Genomic DNA, 19,177 nt, shown 5'->3' on the forward strand with positions numbered 1-19,177 from the left:
GTGATATACGGAACTCGGCCTTCGAAGGTCTGCTGGAAATGGCCAAATAGGTTTCGGTATTGACTCAACCCCGAGCTAAGCATGAGTGTCGGATGGTAAAGGTGTCATTCCACGTAGTATCGAAGGTGGAAACGTATCTTGTAGTGTGTGTAGCTGGTCCGGAGAAACAACATAGATCTTGAGAAGCGGTTTAAGCTCGCCATTGGCTCTCATGGGCTTTTGGGCCATGGAAATACGAGGGACGGCATTTGGGTTCCCAAGCAACCTCTGGAACAAGGCTTAAAGATATAGCCCCGAAGGCAAGGGGCAACACAGACATTAATCCGCTCTCGGAAGGGCTCGAGATCTTGAGGACCGAATCCAGTTGGCACGGGAACGTAAAACGACTGGACAAAGTCGGATACAATGGTCATGGTCGTACTTCCATCCTGCCCAGAAGGTCAGTCTGCAGACAGAGTAAGTGATGATCACTACACGCCTTGGTCACACCAGACAGATAGATTACACCCTTTCCATCCGCTTCACGACCTTCGTGGATGTGAATCTGTTGGAATACTTCACGGAAGTCAAGGAACGAGTAAGACTTGAGAGCCAAATCGCATGCCAATGGCGCTGTTGGATTCGGCAACAGGGGTCGGGCGTTCGAGGATGTCAGTTTTGCATCGATAGCGCTGGGAAGCTTTCAAATGGTCGTGTTCAGTTTAGTACTGCAAGATTGGATATACCGAATACGATTCACCGTCCAGAAACACTTCATTGTTGGACTGCATTCTGGCTAATTCGGCCTCAAATACAGCTGCAGACGGAATGAGATTTGCCATGGTATCGAAATTGTAGGGAATTGGAAGGGAACAAGCAGGTGCCAAGAACGGAGGGCTGTGCGTTGCGGGTGTTTGGCAAAACCGTCACGATCAAGCAATCAGGCGCAGATCAAACGCATCGCGTCCAGGACTCTTGCATGGCGCGTGACGTCAGTCAAGATTTCCACCCCTTGAAGCTTCAAAGTTGCACCAGCTGGAGTTCGGATATGCTTATAGACGTGTAGACGTAATGGCATAAACGCGATTAAAGATGATACAGGCCTCAAGTCAGTTAAGTAATTCAGTTTCTCCTCTGATATCAATCCTTCGACCCCCGATTGCTGGCACCGGTCGATGTAGGAGCCACACAGAGTAGGACCCAAGCGGATCAGTCCATCTATGTATAGGCTTGAGGTTTCCCTCGCTAAAGAGTTTACGAGTGTCATCTTCCGAGTACTGTATGTCTGGATTCAGTATCCCGTTTAAGGAGACGATCAAGAAACTAATACCTTCACAGACTCTTCAATTTTCAGCATCTCGTTCTCACTGAAGTGGAAATCGGACTTCATGGAGGAAGAGGACAGTGTACACGAGCGTCTCGCCTTATAGTAAGACTTGTGTTGACCTGAATTGGCTGATGTCAGAAATGTATGCTTCCAAAGAAATAATCGACTTGAAGCACGTACGTCTCTCCTACGAAAGTAACTATATGAGCGGACAGAAAAAGTACTGTCAGGCAAGAAAGGCACTCACTGTGTCATAGAAATTAATGTACTCCCAATCGCCCTCGGGGAACAGTTTCTCGTTGCCCAAGACTCGACCGGTATGTCGAAGGGCATTCATCTTGAAGCGCCGACAGTAGCCTTGTGGGTCGTTGTACGCGACCTCAATTTTGTCCTTATCGTCGGTGTGATCCAAAGAGAGAAGTAGAGTATCCCCTGCTCCTGGACGCAACGGGAGCGATCGAAGGAATGCTCCCGCCTCGTCCCTGGGGAAGTTTCCCAAAGACAGGCCCAAGAACATGACATGGAGTTGAATTCGAGAGTCGTCAACCGTGTCAGAGGATTCAGCTGAGACAATAGTGCCATCTTTGATGGATTGGATCCCGTCGTTGAATGTCCCCCACAACCCCTTCGTAATGACCTTCCCATCGAGACACTGGCCGAGCTCGGAGGTCTGAATTTCCCCCAGCGTTTGCTCGAGCACCCGTCTCTCCAGATCAAGCGCGTAATAGTTGGTCGGAGATCGTCCCTGGACGAGACGAGACATGCTCTTCAATATGTGAGCGGTCTTCCGCAGGGAGCTAGATGGTAAAGCGTATAGCTAATCTGTTGGTCATGGCCGATCTTGAGACTTACCCTGAGCCGAGCTCCAGGACAAATTCCCGGGTGGTCCCATCCCGAGATGGACTTCGCGAACGCATAGTACGGTCGGCGGGAATGCCATGGATGAATTTCAATCAAACTCACGCGCGCGAGGCTAAACCCTAGATTAGGGTTTGAGTCAAATCCCGGATCAATCACAAAAACGCAGGTAGAAAGCCCATCGCAATGCTCGTTTAAAGGGATTCTCACTTGTTCTATGGCAATGGAACGTGGATTATGGTGTTTAGAGCTTATTGCTAGTGAATCAGGGGTAGAAAACGTTTCTGCCGTCGCCAAGTTGGTGCCGAGCCCCTCATTTGGATAAAGGCCGCGGGCCGCGAGTTCGATACCGCCAGAAGGCAAACGATTTGCGGAACTCCCCATTCTCTGCCGTTCTTCATTGGACCCAATATCAATTAGTTTCATTGACTGTAAATATTTAGTACTCGGGGCACTGACCCAAAGGTCACTCATGAAGAGAACAAACAAAGGCTTGAGGTCAGCGATATTTTAGTAGTGTGCTGTTCTCTCAGAGTACCTTAGACTACCACAGAATCACCCGTTTCATTCCCTTTTATCTTTCCTCATACTGCCTGTGCCACCCCATATAAATTATCGCCTGGCTATCATTACTTGCGGTGTGTTTATTGAACTTTTGAAGTAACTTAATTTGCACTGCAGAGCCCTTTAAAGAAGGCACCGTCTCTGATTTCCGCGATCTCACGACCCTACAGCCATGGGAACTCTTCCTTGCTGCCACCCTACTAATTTCTGGTGGTCTAAATCGTCTTAGGACCTATTATACCACCTATGATACCCTAAAGCAGGCGCAAAACTCAGTTCCGGGAGATGGGCGCTTGAGTAGGACTCAAACCCTAATATAGGGCTTGAGTCTCGCGCGCGTGAGTTTGATTGAAATTCATCCATGGCATTCCCGCCGACCGTACGCATAGCATTCACGATCTCGTCCGCATGCTCCTCGAGAATCTTCTTCTCCGTCGCAAAAGGATAGTATTCAGGAACCGTTGTTATCACATTGTCGAACAGTCGGAGGCCTTCCTCGTCCCACAGAAGCATACTGGGTAAGGTTTTCTCTCCAACTGGACGGGAGAGCCCATTCAAGACTTCCTGGGAGAGATCAAAGGCTACTGTTCCATCACGAGAAGAGGAGCGAATGTCAAGGATTTCGACTACCATCCTGACGAGTGGTAGAGGTATTGCCCTGACCATCCCGGAACATCCTGCGTTTTATATCGTCTGGACCGCCAAGCCTGCACGGGCTTCGCCGTGAACTTACCTATTATTGAACCCTCCACACGAGTCCATTTCAGCTATGTTCTGCACTGGACAACGATCTCGTCGGAACGTATGACACACGTAGAAAATAGCCGATTGGGATTTACTTTCCGCGTATGTGCGTACCATGGAGGAAGCATCAACTTGGCGTGGAGCCCATTCCTGTACGGGTGCTCCTGAGAACATGGAGGAATATCGCCACCGACCTACGAATGTCATCAGCGCTCAGAACTCACTCCAAACTACATTCTCCCCAATCCGTTCGAAATCTGCGCCCGGCTAAGCAATGTGCATAAGTCGCTCGTCGCTTGCTTCGCGAATGGTGCTCTCAACTATAAGATGTACATCAAATGTGTTTGAATCTCGCCACGATTTGACATGCTAACAGATGTGTGTACAAACCATGAATTTCCGCCGCTTCAAATGTGTTCGATTGCGGGCCGCCCCAAAAGCCATAGAGAGTATTGGCCGAGACTGTCGGTCCACCTTTTCAGCGGTGCGAGGTTTGCGTCAGCGAAGAGCTTGGCCGCGTCGTCGTCGGAATACTGAGGGCCTGGAGTAAGCATCGGAACAGAGAAATGAGAAATCCGTGGAATACCTTAACAGACTCCTCGATCTTTATCATTTCATTCTCAACAAAATCGAACATTGTCCTCAAGGTAGGAGAATACGCTGAATAGGTGCGATTCACCCTATAGTAAGATTCATGTTGTCCTGGATAAAAGTACGCGTTAGAGGGATAGTACCCTGGCGAGTAGTAGTATTGCGCAAGACGCACTTCCTGCCTAAGTCATCGTATGAGCGTCTGAAGACACGTCGATCGAACGTAAATGCTCACCGGGTCATAAAAATTGACATACTCCCAATCGTCCTCACGGAAGAACTGCTCGTCACCAAGGACTCTGCCAGCATGTCGAAGCGCATTCATTTTGAAGCGTCTAGTGTAGCCTTGAGGATCGTTATAAGCGACTTCAATCTTGTCTACATCGTTGTCGTGGTCCAATCCGAGGAGGAGGGTATCACAGGCTCCCGCACGCAGCGGCAGCGAGCGAAGAAACGGGCCTGCCTCTTTCCGAGGAAAGTTTCCCAACGAAGAACCCAAGAACATAATGTGGAGCTGGGTCTGACCGCCCGTAGATTCAGCGGTATATCCAGGGATCAGCCCGCCGTCCTTAATGAATCGGATCCCATCCTCGTAGGTCCCCCATATACCCTTCGTGTTAACCCTTCCCTCCAGTTTCTGCCCAAGGTCGGAAGTCACAATTCCGTTCAACGTGCGTTCTAACTCTCGCTTCTCGAGGTCGAGAGCCCAGTAGCTGGTTGGAGAATCCCCTACTGCAGCTTCAGCAAAACAGGCCAGACTCTTCAGGATATGAGAAGTCTTCCGCAATGACCTGGGTCACGGTCAGCCGTGGAATGATTTGTGAAGGTTTGCAGCGCACCCTGAACCAAGTTCCAGAACGACCTGCGGGCAAGAAATGCCGTGTTTAGTCTGTGAGCGCATAATTGTCACAATCTCCTCCGAATGATTTTTGAGAATCTCTTCCTCTGCCGTGAAGGGGTAGTACTCAGGAGCTGAAGTCGTAATGGCATCGTACAGGCGGAGGCCTTCTTCGTCATAGAGGAGCATAGTGGGCAAGGACTTCTCCCCAATAGGGCGAGAAAGACCTTTGAGAAGATCCTGAGAAAGGTCAAAGACGGATGTTCCCTGCAGAGAGGAAGGGCGAATGTCGACTATTTCAACCGGCATGGTTCAACGTTGGTGTTCGTTAAGCGGACGACGAAGGTGACCATTGCGAGGTTTGCTGAATTTCAAATATCGATAGGGAACTTGTGCGGAAACAATGTCAAGAGCTTCTCGAGTTGTAACTGTCAAGTGGCTTCCGCTGTGAAAATGGGGAGATTGAGCGCAAGTCTGGCAAGTGTTTGCCATCACCCTTGAGGTTAAGCAATGCGTGATGTCACCGGCGCTGAGAGCACGGCCGGGGGAGATCAAAGGTCTTGGATGGTCTACATGTACTTACATGAGCATAGACAGGGTACATAACGTAGTCAAGCCAGACTGGGTATAGTATCAGCACACGCGAGGCTTCCGTCTTCCGCCTTTACCCTTCCTTCCCTTCCGCTTCTTCCCAGCACTAGAATTCGAACCAGGACCGAGCGCGTGTTGGTCGATTTCGGAGGGAGGTGTCGGTAGTTGTTCCGGCTCGACAGACATCCTGCTGATGGTCGGACTGGGCAGAACGCTATGCGGTTGTTCCTCCCTCAGAACCTCCGCAAGCCTCTTGATAGCCTCCTCCATTTCTTGGTCCGATAGCAGACTGAACGAAAGTCGGACACGGGTTGTCTTCCTCCCGTCAGGGAACGCGGTTGCACCTGGGAGCACGAGAACACCCTTTGAGATGGCCTTGTCACGGATGAACGCTGTCGAATCGGCTTCTCGATTCTGATAAGGAAGGCGAAGCTTGATCCAGAAAAACATCGACGCGTCCGGTGGCTTCCATTCCGCAAGCTCAGCGAGGTGTCTTTCCAGATAAGCGTTGAGCGTGTCACGCCGTTGTCTGTAGAAGTCGGCAGTTCGAGATGTATGGGCGAGGAAGCCCTCCAATCCCCATTCCTTGAGGAGTTTGAGGATGATGACTTGAGATAACGAGTTGGGCTGGACGACAGAAACCGCACTCTGCCAGAGGTCAGCCTAAATTCGGAAGTGAACACAGAAGAAAAAAAGCAGTACATACGTGTCTTTCAATAGCGACCAAAAGTCGATCAGGTCCGGTGAGCCAGCCGAGTCGGAACCCAGAGGATAAAATCTTGCTGAAACTGTCGAATCGCAAAACGCGCCCTACTTCTCCTCCGAGCTGGCGGTCCAAGGTAAAATACGAGGGGGGACGAGGCGCGTCGCCGTAATAGAGGAAGTAGTAAGGATCGTCCTCGAGGATAAGCAGATCGTATCGGCGGGCCAATTGCAAGACACCGATCCGTCGCTGAAGGGATGCTGTCACACCTCCAGGATTTGATCCAAACTGTGAAAAAATTATAAAGAAATCAGCCGTGTAATGATGGGACGAGGAGGATAACGAACAGGTACGGTGTACAGAACTCGAGGCAGCGGACCCTTGACATCCTCGTCCCAGGTGCTGAGAACCTTCTCCAGGTCAACAGTAGATATTCCGTCCTCATCCGAGTCCACGATCGCGTACTGGCAGCTCATGGCGTCCAGGATAGGCATAATTGTTCTATATGGGTTGTGAGCCAGTGTCAGCGACTACAACATCGATCTTAGACTCACGGATATGTGGGACCCTCAACCAATATCGTATCACCCGGATTCAAAAGCGCGTTGAACGCCTTGTATAGCAAATCCTGACTTCCAGCTCCCATGCTCACTCTCCATCCTTCGTTCTCCCCCCTCGAGTGCACGGTCCTCATCATCCCCTCAACCCAACCTACCAGCTCGGGTATGCCAGCGGTCATCCCATACTGCAGAGCTGTTTCCAATTCGTCTTCTTGCAAAGTCATATTCGTGATTTTTTGGGTATTGGGAGTGCGGAAGCCTAACGTGATGTGCTCAAAAGGGAAAGTTGACGGGTGAGGCTTTCCAGCGAGCATCGAAAGCATCCCGGGTTTGCCTTCCACGGAAAACAGATCCCAAACTGCACAGCGTTAGCTGGTCATGTACACCAGACATGAAGAGATAGGACTTACTGGGAGATGGCTTTCGGTGTTGGGCTACCGTTGAGAGCCTCGACGAATAATATTCCGGTGGTAGGAACCGAATCTCCGTCAACGAGCTGGTAGTCGTCTCATGCCTGCTAGAGCCTGCAATACTCTGGTTTCCACTGGACACCGGAAGGTGTCTCCCAGCTGCGGCTGGCGTATAGGCCTTCGACTTCGAACGGGCCATTGTGTCTGCTTCGTGTGATGATTCTTATTACGGTTGGTGAAATGGGAAGAGTCGCCTTGATATGGCTCGTTTCGACTTTATCAGCTTCCTCTTCCTGCGGTTATCAGAGAGCCTGGGAGAGCGCAATCATTGTCAGCATCAAGTAGTGAGGAGAGAGGCGGGGAGCGTACAATAGACCAACAAGATCGGTATGGGGGATAAAAGATTGGTTGTGGGTTTGAATGGGAGAAAAACCCCCAAGCTACTAATAGTCTTTTGAGCAACGACTAGAGAAGGTGAAATGATGCTCACTGACACAATGGCAATCTAGTCTCGCGCATCTGCCAATTAGGCCTCCTCAAACGTCTTCTCCCAGACTTGATGGCAACAGGGCAAGGCACTGCAGGCGGTGATTCGTGGATCATCTTGTCACTAAGTGCATGTTCTGCCGTGCCATGCCAGGCTACAACGCGTGTAGAGTGGCGTTTCTTTCGGAGGAGCTAGAATGAATAAAGTTGAAGGCGAGCCATGTCTGAAACTTGAGCTGCAGATCTGTGAGTGAACTCCACTGGCAATTTCACTTCGCCAGGATCTCACCAAGATCGCAGTTGAGATGATGAAAATAGTTTTGCGGCCCCGCATCATATGCACCCACCCGCCCTTGTCCTTCTGCGGTTCTGAGCTTCCATCTTGCGTAAATTCCCAGATGGAGAAGATTCCTGATTCGCCCGTGAACGTGGCCTGCCTCTAATTAGACGGGTTAGCGCCCATGTTTAATGCCAAAGAAACGCTATGCATACCTGAAACGTCCGATAGTGTGCAGCTATGGATGATTGGTTTGTAACGGAGATCACCCAGCACTCAGTGGACCAGTGGCGCAGACATGGAGCAACAGCCCTGGTCCACCCCGGGCTCCCCACATCCCCGGTCCTTCTCCTTTACTAGCCGTTCCCTCCAAAGAAAGGAACGATGTTCTCATCGTTGTGATAAAGCAAGCAACAACGAATAGCTATCACAAATCAAAGATAGACGAATGAAGCTTTGGTGATCCTTTCCTTTGGGCACATTTGTGCGAAATTCCCTTCGGCATATTCAGCTGCCTTCTGTCCCATGCATTCCCTGTATGCAGGCCACGCCCATCAATGATTGAATGGTGGGCGAAGAGAGAAGAAGACCAACAGAGCCGGATATCGCGAGGCCATGGACTCTATGAATAGCAGAACAAGAACGCTTGCGTAGGTTACCGTTGACCTAACGACTGGGGAGCGTCTGTAATAGTCTGAATGGTAGATGTATCTGAGGCCTCTGGTTAGCCCACCATAATCACGGATCGCTCGAAAAACCTACCAAGCTGCGAATGGATGACTATCAACCTGAGGCCTGCATCCCCCGGAACAGGATTTACTCAATTTTGGCAAGCTTGGGCGAATTGTCACATGTCAAGAGTCGAACACTGGATTGTCTCGGTTCTCCGAATCTGACACTCGTCGAGAACCGAGAAACTGAAGGTCGTTCAAAGCCGTTCGACGAGACGTTGAAGAGAAGTTGAGGGGCATCACCACCCGCCGACCCACTGACAATCCATCGGAGAATCCCGGCTGCGTTCCCGGCACCCCTTTCAAAAATTGCTGGGGATGTATCAAGAATGTATGCACTAGGAGAGACAGGAAGTGAGATAAAGGCGGGTAACACTAGGCACAGTGGTGAACAGAGTGAAAGATTCGATGGTATCCTAAGGAGTGTGGATTCTACAGTCCCCTCCAAACGTCGTTAATGGTCTTGGACTCGCCGTCAGGTGAAATAGAATTGTTGCGACGAGCGGGATCGGCTTCCCAAACGACACTGTCCCCATCCTTGCGGAGGTACTTGTACTCGAAGTAGGTGTCAACAGGGATCGGGAGAGTCACTATCAAGGGAGGAGGCATCAGACACCCATCTTAAATGTGACGGCGGAGTGGAGAGACGCCTACCATTCCAGATGGGATATTCAAAGGGAGAAAGAGCAGCAGCGTTGTCGGAGGACCAGCCGCTCAGAGCGCCAATGTTTCCAGCAATAAAGATGTTCTCTGTAGGGAGGGTTGTATTAGCTCCGATGTTAGATATGCCAGCTAGATTGAAGCGTACCACCGGGGGTAGTTTCAGCATAGACTTTGAAGGTGACAAGGGAAGTGGGACCGATGTTGCCAACGCATTGGCCAGGGACCACTAGAGCCTTGGCACCCCATGACCTTGTGGGCATCTCTCCGGATCGAGCAGCGGAGGCTGACAACAAAGAGGCATAGCTCCATGTGAGGTGCGTGGCGCTCAAAGGACGCCCATCGTCACGGTCGTACTGTTCAGACAGGGATCCATCCTCGGGTGTGTATTTGGCATTCGTGGCAAGGAATCCGTCCGCAAATCGCCTGACAGCGTTGGTAAGAGTCACGTAGGTGTCAGAGCCTTTAGCATAGGTGCCAGGCTGGATGGTACTGTCGAACGCGCTGAAAAAGGCCTGGGAGATGGGGGTGACTTCGAGGCTTTCTTGGCGATCCCAGACGATAAGAGCATCATAGAGCTGTTCAGCTGTGGCAGACGTAGTCAGATACCAAGGCTGGCATTCATTAATAGTGAGCATCGCACGCTCGCATGACCAAAGCGAAAGCCTACCTGCCCACCAAAGTAGACATCTTCGGTGTAACGACCGACAGCAACGCCCTGGTCGGCCGGGATATCATGGTTGATGCTGTACTCTGTGCGGAAGGAGTCGACGACAACCTTCAAGTTGGAGAGAGCCTTGTCGGAGCAAGGTTGGAAGGTGGTCGCATCGCAACCAGCCTCGGGGTCAAATGTATGGATCGAAGCGAGAATGGTATTGGCGTCTTTTCCAGTGCGATATCCCACATTGGCAGTGATGAAGCCTTGCTCTGGGTTCCAGTAGGACTAAAGCAAGGCGTCAGCAATGGCCTTGCTGGGCTTAAGCACTCCTCTTACCTGCAGGAAGCAGTGAACACGCTCGACTTGCTCGACATAAGGAGCCGAGTTTTGCTGGAGGCGATCAGCCAGGGTAACACCTTCCTTGAGAGCGCGGAGCTGAACGGCGCTAGTGAAGAACGAGCTTGTAGCGACCTCTTCCCAAAGGTCGAAACCAGTGTAGTTCCAGTTTTTGGCGGTGTAGTCAAGGTCCTTCTTGATCACAGGCCAGACGCGCTCGGTAGCCCAAGTCGAATTGTCGGTGTCAACCAAGTGGTTAGCGTAGTTGATCAGGGCGATGGCGCGGAGAGCGGGACCATCATGTTGAGGTCTTTCGGTGAGGGTACTGTTCAGTGACCGCACGCTTAACAGTACCAAACCGACTTACCGTCCCCACCCGCCAGTGAAAGCGGTGAAATCGATGTTAAACTTGGGCTCTCCTAGACCGCCAGTGTTAGGACCTCCACTCGGACTGGTCACGCCTTGCAACGTTGCTTGAGCAGCGACAAAGTCGTCGATTCTGCCACGGAGGGAATCATCCTCGCCTCGAATGTACCTAGATGATGACGGGGTCAATGACGAGCCAGAAAGCATATGCCCAACGAGATTTACCGTTCCGTGATGCCCTTGAAAACGAGCGCAGAGTCTCGAGTCCAGGTATACACATAGTCAGGGTCTTCAGTACTGGGACTAGCAATCACAAGTCCAGCCTACACACGAGGACAGCAATTTGAATAAGCGATGGATTTGCCAGCAGTGATCATAGTACGTACCGCTGCCCCCGAGGACCTGGCGCCGTCAGGACCGACGTTGGCACTGACACCAGTCCTGGAAATGGGCACTTGCTTTGCAAGGTAGGCATCGACCAAGGGGTCAGCTTGCGCTTTGACACCCAGCAAGGCCGAGAAGAGACCCAAGGTCGTAGTGAGATAGAGGCGCATCGCGGACCGAGAAACAGAGGACACCACCGACCGTGTCGAGGTGATAGAGAGAAACAATGGTTTGGCGACTGGCTTTTATACTCGGACGCGAATCGACGACTAGCTGTATTGCGTCAGAGGGGTGTCTAGAAATATATTCGTCCATATGATTCCGCAATCTTAATTGGTCAAGAAGCTATCCAAGCCATTGGCCTGTATGGCTCAAGGATGGGAAGCATCGCTTTGGTGAAAAACCGATGCGCCAAGTTTCGGGGTGATCTCGAATGTATGCCCAATGCTATTGTCGTGGACCTCAAACTTCATAGTCTGAGTGGAAAATGCGGATCGGCGCTGGGAAACATGGTTCTTTAACGCCCATGTGCATCGTTAAGCTACGACTCTTGCAAACTGTAAAACAGGTCAGTGGCTGCCAATGTAAGGAGGACGAGCAAACACTCTTGAGACCTGGCTGATGGAAGGTCCCTGCCGTGTCGTCTGGTCTCTTCTCGAACCCCTGTTGGACATTGGAATCCAACTCAGCGCACGCATATGATTGCGTGGAGTCGTTCTGATGTTATTTTAACGTGGGTATGTCCATCCTAGTGAGCTTCTATTTTTTCGAGCCCTCGGTGGAAATCCCTTCAGCATTCGATTTGAGGGCTTTCTGGAGTATACTGGGTCCGACTGGAGAGTTTGGCCAGATTCCGTAGGGTGGATGCAGGTTTGGGAATCAATGGAATCGGCGCTGGTAGCGTGCCGCACTGCATCGCTTTGCGCCAACCTCTCAAATACCGTGTTTGCGGCTCAACCAGAAAGTCCGGTGTCTTCAACCTGGATACAAGTGAGGTCATCAAGATTCAGAATACTAGAGAATAAGAAGGAAAAGAAATACTCGCGGCAGTATGTGGGGCGTCTGGGGAAGACCATACAGTGCTGTAACCTTCGATTTGTCGTGGAGAAATGCCCATCGATATTGAGGTCATTCCCGAAGGGGATCAGATCCACAAAGTAGGTTTCCACGCTGATTTGATGGGTCGAAGTGATAACGTTTCTTCCCCATGGACAACCAAGTAGTGTCGACGGAAACACAGGATCTATTTCTGATACATGGGCAAACTAGAAGGAAAGAACCTTGGAAGACCGTTCGATATCAGAGGTGGATTTTCACGTCCATTGGGACATGGCCTTTTTCGGGGCGAATTGAGTTTTGTAAAATGAAGAGAGGCATACAAAGAAGACCTGGCTCAAGTCTGGAGACCTGGACGCTGGTCGAAAGCACCTGGATCGCCTTTGTTTGGCATCTTCATCCGGATCAAACATCACGTGGGAGATGGCAGCCTAGTATCAGCGTCCTGGTGAATGCCCAGACACAGCGACCTCAAACCCTCGTTGCGGACCTCCATTAACGACCTGTTTTCATCCTAGTCCTCTGTAGCCGCAGAATGGTCCTCGGGCTATTATGGCTTTTCTGCGCTTATACACGATTTACAGCCCTGGTCACCACCGCTCACCCAGTCGATTTCCCAGACGACAAGGTGGTAGCCAAGTCTGAGCGACAGTGGTTCTGGGGATGGGCATGGGGGACAGAAAGTACTGTGTCTATAATAGACAGGACCCCGCCGATTTCATTTACCTCGAGACCGGGTAAGTACAATTTCCCCTATGTTGTGCTCCTGAATGCAGACTTTATACTCTCTCTAGCGGCTTTTGGAGCAGAGATTACCGACCCCATTCTGGGATATGTTATCCCACTTTCTGCTTTCACAGAACCCTGTGCAAAGAATAAAACTGTTACCGAGGGACTTCCAGACAACAGTGGCTGCCCCACGCTCTGTTTGAAGGGAGACGTCAAGCCCGACGATACCTGGATTGCCTTAGTCCAGAGGGGTAAATGCGAGTTTGTGAAGAAGGTCCGGGAAGCCCAAAGATTTGGTGCCCGTGCCGTTGTTGTTGGTGGGGAGGACCCAGAGAAGACAGGATATCCTGACACTCTGGTGAATATGTATAGTCCAGGTCCGTCCCAACCCTCTCTAGCTCCATATACACCAAGTCTGACGTCGACAACGACGATATCTTCCAGAGGACGCGTCGGACGTCAAAATTCCAGCTACCTACATTAAGTTCTCAGACTACATGCAACTCTACACCCTTATCTCAACCTCAAACACCACCCATTCTGGGTTCCGTACACTCTCCCTGTATATCACAGCGGAATATTCTGCGTGGGAGTGGTATTCGTTCGTATCCATCCACTCTCCCCTCACTGCCAATCCTAACGCTGGTTTCGCAGGCCGATCATAACTTTCATCATCATTTTGCTTTTGCCGTCTACATTAACATTTATCACCCTCCTCATCCATCGCATCCGAGCTGCCCGAGCAGCACAACGCGACCGTGCTCCAGAAAACGTAGTAAGGAATCTTCCATGGAGAGTATGGACTGGTACAGGATGGGAGAAGCATGAAGGCGGCGAGGATCCCGATTCGGTACCGTCGATTGTCGACCTCGAAGAAGGAAACGCAACTGCTAAGGGAGACGACGATCAGAACGCGTCAACATCCCATCCTGTTACCCCTCCAACAGAACAACCGGATACAACACCACAACCTTGGTTCGAATCCCAGCAGGAATGTGCTATATGCTTATCAGAGTTTGTGAAGGGGGATAAAGTCCGAGTATTACCCTGCCATCACATATTCCATATGAGCGAAGTTGACGAATGGCTAATTCAACGCAAGAAATTGGTATGCGTCGTCTCTTTTTCTCTTCAAATTAGCCTCTCACCCACAACTCCAGTGCCCCGTCTGCAAAGCCGATGTGACGCAGCCACGACCCCCTCCCTCACTTCCTCCCTCTGAACGCGAGCCTGTTGAAGCACAGTCATCTCCAGAAGCTTCTACTTCTCGATCCCCTACTCCCACTGAACGAACGCCTCTCCTGCGCCGCGACTCCTGACAGGACAGTAGTCCAACTGTTGTATAATATAATGAATGTCACGACCATCCCTTCACACTTCTTCCACCTGTAACTTCTCCCCTGGTCAAGTTGTCGCATCTTTTTTCGCTCCCTTGTGATATAGTCGATAGGAAGTTAGCTTTGTACTACTGTATACCGGACACTGTCATGAATGTACTACGCTTTTGACTCTGAAGGTAGTCCTGTTCCATTCCAGTCAACCTTCTTGGAAGAAGATTACTTCCAATCCTCCCTTCATCGAGAAATTATTGCATGCGATTTTGTCCTCCCTTCAGAGCTGGATTGAAGCCTAATTAGGCAGGCTGAAAGAAACTATCAACCCGCCACGTGAGGTTTGTAGGGTGACGTTGACCTGTCTGCTCTTTATTGTTCTCCTTACATTTCGCGCCCGATATCCGCCTGGAACTCAATGGGCACCACCAAAATTACCTCTTCTGAACTGTCTATGACCTGCTCTTCTCATCTCTATACCCGCCGATTGCGTCTTCGGCGCAATGACTAGGCTTTACTGGCTGCTTTTGGCTCCTGGGCACTCACAACGGCGCTTTTCATACCCAACTCCCCCCTCCACAATCTTCCCAGACTAAACCAGGTTGGGATTTGTTTCCGTGCAATATTTGATGGCTATTCTCAATCCAGGTTCCACTGGAAATGAGCTGTCTCTCTTGTTTTTGCGCGTCATGCGCCAGGTCCTGGCTGGTGACTCCAGGGAGACCGTTTCAGCCGCCAGGATCTGAAAAGCAACCAGTGTGCCCACGTTCACCGACACGACAAACACTCTTGCGTTGTGTTGCTACGACTTGCGCTCTCCCGCTTCCTCGGTACCCGGGCCTACCACTCGCGACTGCAAGCGACCCGAACGAGATACCGGGGATCCATTCCTCGAGATCTCGTTTGACTCCTGTTGTCCAGGTAATAGGAGAGACCTCTGAACTTTCCTCGACTCCAGCTCCATATGCTTGTGTTGCAAGTAGGTGCAGATGCTCGATACCCAGTGGTTTGGCATCTTTTTCAGTCGCTGGGATTCATTTAGACCCCCAACTTCGTCCACCGCATCAGAGCCACTCATAAACTGTCTTCCTATTCGGGCTGCTAACTAATTGATTTTTTGATGTCCTTGGGTAGGGCATCCTACTTGAATTGGGCAATCGAGGGGGGAACCAGAAGATGATTCCGCCCAAACTCGGGCTCCTCAAAGCAATAACAATAAAGAACCTATTTCTATCAGACACATCCCCCTTCCTTCTTTCCCTGAATTCCACCGGGAGTCGCACTCAGCCCGCGCCTCCTTCCCTATCGCTGGGGCGTTCTGCAGGCCAGAGGTGAGTTTGGTCCTTCCCCGCTCACTCTATTGTCACTAAGGAGCCCCCTTCTAGATTCGTAGTAGACTGCCGAGGACCTCATTCAGCGCTTTTTCTGAGAAGTTCCTATTCGTTTTTACTTATTTGGGAATCCATTAGTCCGATTGCAAAGAATTCAACTGGCCCCTCGCCCAAAATCCGACATTCTTTTCCGTTTTACCCAAGCAATCCCCCGTCCTCGTGCCCAAGTCACTATTACCTTTCCCGGCACACAAGACCGAATTCTGACGCTGACCACAAGCTTCAGTCCACGCCATTGACAAGAAGAGCCTCGAGGCAAGGGTTGAGCGTGTTCTTATTCCCCAGACACTGTTGCCCAACAATACGCCTTAATCAGTGCGAGTGTCCTTCACTACTCCGGCGACCTAGGACACGGTTTTCTAACCCATCTCATTGTTCAGGCTTCTCGCTAATCTTACCGAGGAAGAGACAGTCGGCGTCGGACCACCAAACAAAAGGTTTCCGTTCGGTCTTGGGATTTCAAGGAAAACAGTTACGGAAAGCACGACCCAATCAACCTCCTGTTAAGATCTCGGGGAGAGCTGAGAACATTTCCGCTCGCCTCCCCGTTCCACGCCCTCGTCCTTGGACACCCCCCGCTCCTCGGACCTACCCCTTCCATCGAACGAAACGGTGTCAACGGTTTCTTAGCTCTTGCTGTGTCGTCAACCAACCCTGTGCCAACGCCTCAAGCCCGCATCCATTACTTCAATTACATCCCGGTATCTGGGTACCTCTCCTCGACTCGGGTTGCTAAACGCCCTTCGAAATGCAGCGAACGAAAAAGCCGCCGCCAGCTAATAAGAGGCACAGTGAGCATCCTATCATCCCTCATCTCACCGACTTTGGACTGACAACGCTATGTGTTGGATTGTAGCCAAGCCTTGCAAGTACTTCCAACTGGGCAGCTGCTCGCTATCGGCGGAAAGCTGCAACTTTGCCCACGTCGTTGTCGCCCCACCTCTCCCTACCAAAGGTGCCTCCATCTGCAGATACTACTCGACTGGAACGTGCCACAATGGAACATACTGTCCTTACGGACACAGCAACCAAGGTATGGGCTGACCTTATGTCACGTCTGGTGGTGTTGGCTCAACATGGTACAGCGGAGTCTCCCTATCAACCTCGCATCCACATTGCCGGACAAGAGCCTCGAGGAGAATGGCAGGCGCATTCAACTTCCCCTATAGATTCCGTACGTATGACCGCCTTCGCAGCAGACCCATGGTGGAATTCTGACTCAATGTTCCCAGGTCTATCTCGATGCTCCACCCATGTACGGCAACTATCCATCGGCGTACTCACCGTACCATCACGAGTGGTCCTACGCCGCCGGAATCAGTGCCCAACCACCGCCTGGCTACCCATCAAACTATATCACACCACCATCCTCCGGTGCACAACCTAACAATAACCAGAATCCCTTCACCCTCGGATCCAAGTCGTCCATTCCAGACCTATCAACTGCTTCGTCCAAAGGTCACCCTGCCCCTGGTTTTACTTCCACTGCGCGGGACTATCCCCATCACTCCCCTTACCATTACCCCCACATTGCTACCCGGAGCAGCAGCAATGACACGACGAGTACGGCCACAACAGATACGACTGTGGCCAGCAGCAGCAGCTTGAACAGTGGGAGCGATGACACAGGTTCAAGTTCGTTTTCAAGCTCGAGCACCGATTCGGACTCAATCGAGCTTATTGTTGCCACCACAGAGGATCCGCAATATCCGGAACGTCGACATGAGCATCAGTCACAAGTGGTCGTCGCGGACCCGCCTGGGCCAGAGCATGTTCCACCGTTTGTAGTTTCGTATCCTCGAGGAGGATACCCCTTCCAACCCCATCGCCCAATGCCTGGCAGCTACAATAGGCCTAATCGAGCAGTCAGTCAACCTACGACTTTTGGGAGCGCTAGGACTGTATCCCGGAACTCTGGAAAACCTAAGCCTAGCAAGTACAAGAGTAAGTAGCTTCGCATAAGCTCGGTGAGAATCTTGGCTAACTCTTCATCCTACAGCTAAGCCATGCAAGTTCTGGGCCTTAAATAAAACGTGCGCAGCGGGGGATGACTGTACCTTGTACGTATCCGCGACATTTTTTCATCCTTTTCCACAGGTGATAACCCTCCGCCTTCTAGCCGCCACGATGAACCACTCTCTTTGCCGAACCCAGGACCGCCTCCCGGCCACCGATATTCACCCTCTCCTCCACGTCTTGAGGCGCCGAGGCCGAGGGCCGCCTCGCAGCACAAGGACAACAAATTCTTTCCAATCTCGTGGAGGGTGATCGGCGGGGGTGTGTTAGTCGGGGGAGCAAAGAACGGTGAGGAGGGAGATAAGATCTCGTCGCCAGCCGATGGCAGCAGCGTGCCGCGTGTTCCCCCCTCCCCAAGGGAACCATCAGCTGCTGAAAACCCGCCCCCACCTCATATCCCTTCAAAGGCAAACGAATTACCCAAGATCCACACATCGCCCGGCACGCGGAAGCGTTCCAACTCCATCCCTCTCACACCTAGCGGCGCCCAGGTCAACGTCAACAATGTGAGCGCCTTTTCTCGTTCTTATTTTTCGCTGCTGACAGATGGTCTTCGATAGCTCTTCTCTGCCGAATCCCCTGGTGTTTTATAGACTGATCGTGCATTTTCACATTTCGGACTTGAACGTTTGTCTTGCCTCGGTCCATACACTTAGCTTCGCTCGTTTCGTCCTTGTCGTCGCCCGATTCGCTCTTCCCTGCGACCCTGGACCTCCCTTTCCCATTTTTGTTCTACCCCGTCTCACTTAACCTTCGAAATTCCATCGGAATCTCAGCACGTTCCTTCCTTCTCATGCCGTTTCATTGCTTGGACAATCACAACAACATGCTTTCAACGTTCGCTTCGAGAGTTGCTAATTTCGTAATCACCCCTTGGAAAAACACCTGTGCACTGTACCAATAATTGTATTTTTATTGCTTCTACTGTTCCCAAGACCCAGAGTTGGAACGCCCGGCGGCCCCTATGGGAGAGTGCCCATTACTTGAAATGTCACGGTCCAACTTTGTTGAATACCATCTCTTCTGGTTGGTTGGGGTGAGAGACGGAGCAGCCACCTTGACTCCGAGTTCCACCAAGCAAGGGAACGGCGCAGACAGAGACCAATTCCCGGAGGTCGAACCCGGGCCGCCAGAAATGATTTCGCCGAGTTGCAACGTTTGAAATAAAGGCAAGGATCGTCCCGACGTCTCGAGGGCTTTCGACCCGACCTTTCCCTCTCCCGATGTTGACGATTTCGCGAGGTAGCGGAGGGTTGGAGTTGATGGAGATGGAGACCTCGGAGGATGGGCCTCTGCGATCAAGGACATCAAGGGCAAGGTTCTGAAAGTGTCAACGAGGAAGATTCAATGCCTGTTGAAAGGAGATCCAGTGCTCCAAGCAAAGAGAAGGGGGCTGAATGACTCGTATCATAGATGTTGGGTTTTCTCCAGTTGCTTCACTACCTCAAGGAAAGGGAGCATACGAGTGTTAAATTACACTTCACGAAGGATAGACAGGAATGGAACGTAATGCGAAACTGGCTAGCCACATTACAAAGTATAATTCAGGTGGACCAGTGGATAGTATAGACTACTAGCTTGTTATAAGGAG

General features: G+C 51.2%; 8 protein-coding genes across 8 annotated transcripts; 2 read left to right on the forward strand and 6 right to left on the reverse strand.

Annotated features, from left to right (window-relative positions):
• Positions 1-75: 75 nt before the first annotated feature.
• CC1G_07197 (hypothetical protein) lies at positions 76-821 on the reverse strand (the record flags this gene model as incomplete). The annotated part of the gene is made up of 4 exons (XM_001835721.1): positions 76-267; positions 318-428; positions 506-612; positions 740-821. The coding sequence occupies 4 exons, from the start codon at positions 819-821 to the stop codon at positions 76-78; spliced, it is 492 nt and encodes a 163-aa protein (XP_001835773.1).
• A 267-nt stretch (positions 822-1,088) lies between these two features.
• CC1G_07198 (hypothetical protein) lies at positions 1,089-2,223 on the reverse strand (the record flags this gene model as incomplete). The annotated part of the gene is made up of 5 exons (XM_001835722.2): positions 1,089-1,256; positions 1,310-1,425; positions 1,487-1,493; positions 1,554-2,103; positions 2,159-2,223. The coding sequence occupies 5 exons, from the start codon at positions 2,221-2,223 to the stop codon at positions 1,089-1,091; spliced, it is 906 nt and encodes a 301-aa protein (XP_001835774.2).
• Positions 2,224-3,000: 777 nt separating this feature from the next.
• On the reverse strand, positions 3,001-3,361 carry CC1G_07199 (hypothetical protein; the record flags this gene model as incomplete). Its single annotated transcript, XM_001835723.2, has 2 exons — positions 3,001-3,039; positions 3,107-3,361. 2 exons carry the CDS (start codon positions 3,359-3,361, stop codon positions 3,001-3,003), a joined length of 294 nt encoding a protein of 97 aa, XP_001835775.2.
• Positions 3,362-4,164: 803 nt separating this feature from the next.
• CC1G_14995 (hypothetical protein) lies at positions 4,165-5,090 on the reverse strand (the record flags this gene model as incomplete). The annotated part of the gene is made up of 4 exons (XM_002910618.1): positions 4,165-4,174; positions 4,239-4,265; positions 4,321-4,776; positions 4,903-5,090. 4 exons carry the CDS (start codon positions 5,088-5,090, stop codon positions 4,165-4,167), a joined length of 681 nt encoding a protein of 226 aa, XP_002910664.1.
• A 331-nt stretch (positions 5,091-5,421) lies between these two features.
• CC1G_14996 (kynurenine/alpha-aminoadipate aminotransferase) lies at positions 5,422-7,364 on the reverse strand (the record flags this gene model as incomplete). The annotated part of the gene is made up of 7 exons (XM_002910619.1): positions 5,422-5,430; positions 5,485-5,522; positions 5,570-6,119; positions 6,199-6,483; positions 6,543-6,696; positions 6,750-7,113; positions 7,166-7,364. The coding sequence occupies 7 exons, from the start codon at positions 7,362-7,364 to the stop codon at positions 5,422-5,424; spliced, it is 1,599 nt and encodes a 532-aa protein (XP_002910665.1).
• Positions 7,365-9,091: 1,727 nt separating this feature from the next.
• Positions 9,092-11,233, reverse strand: CC1G_07201 (glucoamylase; the record flags this gene model as incomplete). Its single annotated transcript, XM_001835725.2, has 8 exons — positions 9,092-9,249; positions 9,314-9,409; positions 9,468-9,933; positions 9,990-10,262; positions 10,314-10,623; positions 10,681-10,848; positions 10,905-11,002; positions 11,066-11,233. The coding sequence occupies 8 exons, from the start codon at positions 11,231-11,233 to the stop codon at positions 9,092-9,094; spliced, it is 1,737 nt and encodes a 578-aa protein (XP_001835777.2).
• A 1,421-nt stretch (positions 11,234-12,654) lies between these two features.
• Positions 12,655-14,167, forward strand: CC1G_07202 (hypothetical protein; the record flags this gene model as incomplete). Its single annotated transcript, XM_001835726.1, has 5 exons — positions 12,655-12,856; positions 12,914-13,225; positions 13,293-13,449; positions 13,503-13,956; positions 14,009-14,167. The coding sequence occupies 5 exons, from the start codon at positions 12,655-12,657 to the stop codon at positions 14,165-14,167; spliced, it is 1,284 nt and encodes a 427-aa protein (XP_001835778.1).
• Positions 14,168-16,318: 2,151 nt separating this feature from the next.
• Positions 16,319-18,179, forward strand: CC1G_11684 (hypothetical protein; the record flags this gene model as incomplete). The annotated part of the gene is made up of 7 exons (XM_001835727.1): positions 16,319-16,361; positions 16,427-16,603; positions 16,656-16,744; positions 16,803-17,514; positions 17,570-17,630; positions 17,690-18,092; positions 18,147-18,179. The coding sequence occupies 7 exons, from the start codon at positions 16,319-16,321 to the stop codon at positions 18,177-18,179; spliced, it is 1,518 nt and encodes a 505-aa protein (XP_001835779.1).
• Between the last annotated feature and the right edge of the window lie 998 nt (positions 18,180-19,177).

Source organism: Coprinopsis cinerea (genome assembly GCF_000182895.1).
Source record: "Coprinopsis cinerea okayama7#130 chromosome 8 map unlocalized cont3.8, whole genome shotgun sequence".
Classification (NCBI taxonomy): Eukaryota; Fungi; Basidiomycota; class Agaricomycetes; order Agaricales; family Psathyrellaceae; genus Coprinopsis; species Coprinopsis cinerea.